Source organism: Dioscorea cayenensis, chromosome 17, assembly GCF_009730915.1.
Source record: "Dioscorea cayenensis subsp. rotundata cultivar TDr96_F1 chromosome 17, TDr96_F1_v2_PseudoChromosome.rev07_lg8_w22 25.fasta, whole genome shotgun sequence".
NCBI lineage: Eukaryota > Viridiplantae > Streptophyta > Magnoliopsida > Dioscoreales > Dioscoreaceae > Dioscorea > Dioscorea cayenensis.
In genome coordinates this window covers 5,923,065-5,931,318 of record NC_052487.1, presented here as the reverse complement: position 1 = coordinate 5,931,318, position 8,254 = coordinate 5,923,065, and the positions used below count along the sequence as shown (strand labels likewise).

The 8,254-nt window shown below is 34.8% G+C and overlaps 1 protein-coding gene across 1 annotated transcript; it reads left to right on the top strand.

The window, feature by feature from the left end:
- The first annotated feature begins 6,624 nt into the window (after positions 1-6,624).
- LOC120281065 (vestitone reductase-like) lies at positions 6,625-7,312 on the top strand. Its single transcript, XM_039288003.1, has 3 exons — positions 6,625-6,820; positions 6,970-7,142; positions 7,247-7,312. Exons 1-3 carry the CDS (start codon positions 6,625-6,627, stop codon positions 7,310-7,312), a joined length of 435 nt encoding a protein of 144 aa, XP_039143937.1.
- The last annotated feature ends 942 nt before the right edge of the window (positions 7,313-8,254 follow it).

Sequence of the window (8,254 nt, the reverse complement as noted above, 5' to 3'; positions counted from 1 at the left end):
ACACCAAAGGCCTTATAATTGGAAGAGATATACCCCATTTTAGTTCGTTGCAGAAATATTGATGGTATAGAATATTTTTTGTTAGTCTTATAATGCAGCTATATGACTAGTTTCTATGTGGAATTAGAAATGAACTTTCTTGGTTTAATGATCAGATAAGAAGGAATAGCATGGTCATGGCAAGGGCAATGACAAACAACACAATAGACTTTGAAGGCACTATAAATCCTGAGTTCTCCACACAGTAGAGCCGCACTGGTACTACAGCAAATGAACACCCAAAAGGCTAAAGAAAACTCTTATTATCTGGTTTAGTTTATGGGATTACAAGAATGATGTGTGAATTAAACATTTTAATGGGAACTTTGTTGTAAATTTTTGGTGGATACTTTTGTTGCAAATTGTGTGTATCACACTATACGTTGAACTATAACTATCCAAATTTTGTGGGATTTGAAGTTAATTGTGTTAATGTTGTTGTTGTGTCTATTGGTTATAACTGTAAGTTTTTTTTTTCACATATCTATGAAATGTTAACTTGGTATTATTGTTGTTGTCAATTGTATTTCAAAGCAGAATGACATTTTTTTTTAATGTTGTTGAATATTTAATTTGGAACAATGGAGTTGTCATCACGGTGGATAAAAAAGAGGTGAAGATTGATTTATTTATTTTTTCCCTTTTGATGCTGGCGCAAGTCCTGGAATTGATTAATTTTTTTTTTCTCTTTCGCCTTCTGATGCCGAACGCCGGGGCTACCAATTTGGGGCCGAGGCCGACACCGGGCACAATGTTGGACAGACGGACATGATACTGATGGTCATCTACAAGAAGTGGAAATGTTAGTTTATCATATCCAATTAGTTCGGATTTACCATCCATCCTAATCCGATAAGCTAAGTACTCTTTTTAATCAACCTTCCCAATATTTTAGTGTTGAGATGCCTTGAATTTGAAATTGATTGTGATTGTAACCGTATCTAAATTATGACTCGACCCTAATTTAGGGAGTTAACCCTAAATTAGAGATTTCAATGAAAATCTATGGTGGGATTTTGGCTTGGTCCTGCCCAACAGATTGATCCATTATGGGTTATATTAATTTATTTTAATTTGGATATACATAGGGTTTTATCTGTATCATCTAGTTCAGTTTTTCCTTCAAAAGAGAAGAATAAGAAATCTCTATCTCCTTACCCGTGGACATAGGTCATATAGACCGAACCACGTAAATCTCTGTGTGCTACTATTTTTTTTTGGTTTCCTTCATATTATTGCTGTGTTTGGCATAACAAGTGGCATCATAGCAAGGTCCCTTGAATTCAGCTTCGAATTTAGGGTTTCTGGGTTTGCTGAAAGGATGGCCTCTCATAAATTCAAAATTGAGAAGTTCAATGGATCGAATGATTTCACTTTGTGGAAGATCAAGATGAAGGTGATTCTTGTTCAGCAAGGATATGCGACAGCATTTGAAGGAGAAGGAAAATTACCAACGGTGATGAAGGTGAAAGAGAAGGCAGAGATTTTGGCAAAGGCTCATAGCGCTATTCTTTTGAGTTTAACTGATGAAGTCTTGCGAGAGGTTATTGATGAAACGACTGCGACAGGATTATGGAAGAAGCTGGAAAGCAAGTTTCAGAAGAAATCCCTAACCAACCGGTTATATCAAAAGCAGCGTTTGTATATATTGCGGATGACAGAGAATATGCAGGTGAAAGATCATCTTGACAATTTTAACCGAATTATTCTAGATCTACAAGGTGTTGGTGTTAAAATTGATGATGAGGATCAAGCTATCATCCTTTTATGTTCCTTGTCGAATTCATATGAGAATTTTGTTGACACTATGTTATATGGTAGAGACAGTATTTCTGTTAACGATGTGAAAGATGCTATACAGTCTAAGGAATTGAAGCGGAAGATTTCTGGTTTTAAAGAAGATGATGTAGAAGCAAGTTTGATTGTTAGCAGAGGCAGAATCAAGGAATGGGATGGTCGGAGCAAGGGAAAATCACATTCCAAATCGAGACCTGGAGGATTACGTTGTTTTTTCTGTAAAGAAAAAGTCACTTTAGGAAGGATTGCCCACAAAGGAAGAAAGGAAATGAGAATAAAGAATCAAGTTGTAATGCTAGTGCATCTGTAGTGCAGAAATAAATTACAGTGATGCAAGATAATGATGATATAGCAGTAGGTAGTTCTGATGAAGGTGTGGGAAGTGATGTTTTTACTATCAGTATTTCAGGTTCTGCAAATACTTGGGTCTTGGATACTGGAGCATCTTATCATATGACATTCTCAATGGAATTGTTTATTTCTTTCAAGGAATGGAAAGGTGGTGTGCATTTGGGTGATGATCAGGAGCTTAGTGTTGAAGGCAGTGGTTCTGTGCAGATTAAGATGTATGATGGAATAGTCAGAACATTTGATGCATGGTATGTTCTTGGTCTATGCAAAAACTTGATTGCTATTGGTACCCTAGCAAAACATGGGTATAGTTTCTCTGGTGATGGTGACAAGTTGAGAGTTTCTAAGGGCGCTCTGGTAGTGATGAAGGGTAGATTGCAGCATGGTATTTACTTATTGATGGGCAGTTCAGTGATGGGAACAGTGGTTGTATCTCATTCCTCGGAGTAGCATGATGATAGAACAGAATTATGGCATTACAGACTGTGTCACATGAGTGAGAAATGGCTTGTAGTGTTGAGCAAACAAGGATTGTTGGGTGGTGCAGAAACTCGGAAACTGAAATTTTGTGAGACTTGTGTTATGGGAAAGCAACGCAGGGTGAAATTCAGTTCTGGAAAGCACACTTCAACTGGTATTCTTGATTATATTCATTCAGATTTGTGGGGTCCCTCTCCAGGTTAGTCTCATGGTAGATGCAGGTACTTTGTTATTTTCATTGATGATTATTCTAGAAAGGTCTGGGTATATTTTCTAAGATCAAAGGATGAGGTGTTTGGGAGGTTCAAAGAGTGGAAGACTATGGTTGAAAAGCGGACAAGCAAACAAGTCAAGACACTCAGAATAGATAATGGTTTAGAATTTTGTAATAAACCATTTGATGAATTCTGCAAGAAAGAAGGTATAGTGAGGCACCACACTATACGATATACACCACAACAGAATGGAGTTGCAGAACGCATGAACCAAACACTGTTACAGCATGCTTGATGCATGTGATTAAGTGCTGGGCTCTCTAAGCAATTTTGGCAGAAGCAGTTAACACTGCTTGTTATCTGGTGAATAGATCTCCATCAACTGCAATTGATTTGAAGACTCCTCAAGAGGTATGGTCCGATAAACCCTCTGATTATTCTGGTTTGCGTATATTTGGTTGTCCTGCTTATGCTCATGTGAATGATGGTAAACTTGAGGCAAGGGCAATGAAATGCATATTTCTAGGGTATGCTGTTGAAGTTAAAGGATATAGATTATGGTGTATTTAAAAAGATAGAACTCTAAACTTTATTATTAATAGATATGTTACTTTTGATGAATCTGCTATGTTTGGTAAGAGAAAGGAGCTTGATAATGTTGTAGGTAATAAAGATCAGGGTGCTAACCAGAAGGTGGAGTTTGAGATTGAAGCTCAAAAAGGAATAGAAGAAACTGTTGAATCACAGAGTATAGCAGCAAGGAGACAAGAAGGGAAATTAGAAAGCCTCTGAGGTATGCAGATTGTGTCGATATTGTTAATACTAACTCTATTGCTTATGCCTTGGCAGTAGGAGAACATATTGATTCTGATGAACTGAGGTCATATAAAGAGGTAGTGTAGAGTAGAGAAGCATCAGAATGGTTGATTGCTATGAATGAGGAGATACAATCTCTAGCAAAGAACGAAATCTGTGAACTAGTTCCATTACCAAAGGGTGTAAAACTAGTGGGATGCAAATGGGTGTTCAAGAAGAAAGAAGGGATTCCTAGAGTTGAACCAGCAAGGTTCAAAGCAAGGCTTATAGCAAAGGGTTTCAAATAGAAGGAAGGAATTGATTATCATGAAGTATTCTCACCAGTTGTGAAGCACAAAACAATTCGGGTACTTTTAGCCATTGTAAGTGCTTTTGATTTGGAGTTAGAACAGCTTGATGTCAAAACAGCTTTTTTACAAGGGAATCTGGAGGAACAGATTTATATGTCACAACCAGAAGGATTTCTTGTTTTTGGAAAAGAAGACCGTGTATATTTGCTTAAAAGATCACTGTATGGGTTGAAGCAGTCCCCGAGGCAGTGGTATAAAAGGTTTGATGCATTCATGGTTTCTCATGATTTTGTGCGTAATGAGTATGATAATTGTGTTTACTCTAGAAAGCTTCTAGATGGTTCCTTTATATATTTGTTGCTATATGTAGATGACATGTTGATTGCAGCTAAGAATAAAGGTGAAATTGATAGTTTGAAAGCATTATTGAGCAATGAGTTTGAAATGAAAAATTTAGGTGCAGCCAAAAAGATGTTGGGTATGGAGATTTGGAAAGACAGGAAAGCAGGACTATTATAAGTTTCACAACATAAGTATATTGAAAAGTTGTTGCAGTATTTTCAGATGGAATAATCAAAGTCAGTTAGTACTCCTTTGGCATCACAATTTAAATTTGATGCTAATACCTTACCTAGTACAAATGATGAGAGGGATTACATGAGTAGAGTCCCTTATTCGAATGTTATTGGTAGCTTGATGTATGGAATGGTATGTACTAGGCCAGATTTGGCTCGTGCAGTTAGTGTGGTAAGTAGGTTTATGAGTAATCTAGGGAAGGCTCATTGGGAGGCAGTTAGATGGATTATGCGATATTTGAAAGGTATGAGTGATATTTGCTTGTTTTATGGTACTGATAGTTGTACTGGTGGTCTTGTTGGCTATACAGATTCTGACTATGGCGGAGACCTTATTAAGAGGAGATCTTTGAATTGCTATATTTTTACCCTATTTGGGTGTGCCATCAGTTGGAAAGCAATACTTCAGTCTACAGTTGCTTTGTCTACCACTGAAGCAGAATACATGTCACTGACAAAAGGGGTGAAGGAAGGCATGTGGGTGCATGGTCTTGTTGTTAGTTTGGGCTTGAATGTGCAGAGACCAATTATTTATTGTGATAGTCAGAGTGCATTAAGCTTGGCGAACAATCTAGTCTATCATGAAAGATCAAACCATATTGATGTCAGGTTGAACTTCATTTGGGATGTTATTGAAGACAAACGGCTCTCCATAGAGAAAATAGCCTCAGCAAACAATCCAGTAGATATGTTGACGAAGCCTTTATCTACAGAAAAGTTCAAGCATAGCTTGGACTTGCTGAATATCCGCACAGCGTGAGGCCCTTAAGGGCATGGATGGCAGGGGGATGTTCTTGGTTCTTGATGCATAGGAAAATGCAAGTCAAGGTGGAGATTTGTTGAGATGCCTTGAATTTGAAATTGATTGTGATTGTAACCCTATCCAAATTATGATTCGACCCTAATTTAAGGAGTTAACCTAAATTAGAGATTTCAATGAAAATCTGTGGTGTGCTTTTGGCTTGGGCTTGCCCAACAGACTGATCCATTTTGGGTTATATTATTTTATTTTAATTAGGATATATATAGGGTTTTATCTGTATCATCTAGTTGAGTTTTTTCCTTGAAAGAGAAGAATAAGAAATCTCTATCTCCCTGCCCATGGCGTAGGTCATATAGACCGAACCACGTAAATCTCTGTGTGCTACTATTTTCTTTTGGTTTTCTTCATATTATTGTTGTGTTTGGCATAACATTTAGTAATATTTTAAACATATTCCATGCCACGTCAACAGAGAAGACGGCAAAATCGACATGCGTTAAGAGGAGGGACTCATTTGACGTGAAATGAAAAATATAGAGATCCTACGAGGACAAAAAAAAATATTAGAGGGACTAAAGAGGCACTTTGGGTATGCTACAAGGACTATCCAAGATATTATACCTTATTTTTTAAAAAACATATTATCTTTGTCAAGGCATTTTGCACAGTCTTGTAAAATTATCAACTTTGTATATTTCGCATGGTATTTGGCATGGAATTAAAAATTTATTTTTAAAAGGTTATATATTTCGTATAGTTTGTTAGTTTTGTGTCAAATATTGTGGCAAATTTGACACGATTTGTTTCCGTACCAATTTTTCTATGATAATTTAGCATTTTTATTATTGTGGATTTCAATTATGCTTTTAGAAAATATTTTTCATATAAATAATTTTCTAAATAAAATAAATTATCATTTGTTTAGATAGAATTTTATTTAATAATTATTTATTTGATTCATGTGCAAATAATTGAAAGAACACAATCTCATATCAAGCAGAAGAGAATTTATTAATTTTCTGTTAAAAATACATTTAAAGAAATGATTTAGTTTTATTAAATTATATTTGTAATTATTAATTTTACATTGAATTTTTTAAAAAAATTTCTTAAGTATTCCATATTTATTTGGAAGCAATTAAATGGAAATAAGCAATCCATTTCATTCTTATTCTTGTACCTATCATACCTACCGACTGAACAGCAGTTAAGTTCCAAAAGGATCATTTATATGGAGACCTTATTTTATTTATTTACGGAACAAAGAAGAAGACGCATTGAACGGTCGTCCCAAAAGGATGAGTAAACCGTTTCCTTTTGTCTGCAAGCCTAGCTACCTAGAGGAGGGATTGCGAGATAGATATATATTTCTAGATTTGAGAGTTCAGAGGAAGAGAAAGAAAGGAAGAGATGGATCAGGTTTTACTGGGTCTTGGCTGGTGAATAAGCTTCTTGACAAAGGCCATGTTGTGCAGACAATTCTAAGAAACTTGGGTCTCTATCTTCTTTCTTTTGCTCTATAATTCATGCAACATTTTATTTTTCTTTTTATTTATTTAATTTTTTATTTATATTTATTATTATTATTATTATTATTTGGGTAATAAACTAAGTAACTAGTTGGTTATTTTGTTTTGGTGTAGTAGATGATGAAAGGAAGACAGGGTTGCTGAAGAGCTTTGCAGGAGCAAATAGCAGGCTGTTCTTGTTTGAAGCTGATATATATAAGCCAGAGAGTTTTGTGGCTGCCATCCAAGGTTGTGAGTTTGTGTTCTTGGTTGCCACACCGTTGCAGCATAATTCTCACAGCGCCAAGGTTGGACCTTTCTCTTGTTCATCGTATATATATAGATATATTTGACATATTTTCTTTATGTTCACTATATTTTGCAAATGCTAATTTTAATTTTTGTACTTTAGAAAGTTTATCGCAGCATCTTACCTAGTCTTTTTGTTAATTCTTCAGCTCTATATTCAAAATCATGATGAATATGATGGCTTTTAGTTCATGTATAATTCAAAACATAAGATTATTTTATCTCCCAAAGGGCTTGTAGTATAATTGTATTTGGATCCATATGAAAAACGTGGGTAAAACATTTGAACGTAGTTCATGACTGATTGAAAACATTCATGATAACAAATCACCATTTGTGGGTGCTTGCTCACATCCTAAATCCCTCATTCGAGACTGATGACATAAGGGCTTTAAGATTAATTTTCGGTCTATACGCACGTCCTTAATATTTATATATATAGCATTGTCTGTTACTTTCATAAATTAAATAAAAATAAAACCTACAAGTCTTTCATTAGAAATGTTTTTAAAGATTTTTATACAACTTAAAAGAATATTAATTTAGTACAACATAATTAGCTTAACAAACTATATAATTATCCATTTATACTCTAAATTTTATAATCTTTGGAAAAAAAACAGAATTCGTTTAGATTTTGTTTCAAATGACAATTATATTGTATATTTTGGAAAAGGTCAAAATATTAAAATGGCATGTCTATTTTGCGTTTTCCTCTCTTTTAGTCCCTCTAATATAAAATTCGTCTTTTCGTTCTTTGTATTTGCACATTTCTGTCCTTTTGGTCTCTCCAATTGACAGATCTGCCTTTTTGATCCTTTCAGCTGATGAAGTGGAGGGACCAAAAAGGATGAAAATGTGTAAATATGAGGACCAAAAGAGTGGATTTTATAGCTAAAGGACGAAAATGTGCAAATACAAGGACCAAAAGGGCGGATTTTATATTAAAGGGACTAAAAGGGCGAAAGACGCAAAATAGATGGACCATTTTGATATTTACAGTTTTGGAAAAATATAAATAAAATTAAACTAACTAAAATATATATATATCTTATAATTTTGAGAATTATACAAATATTAAAACTAATAGAACCCCTTGATTTTTCACTTA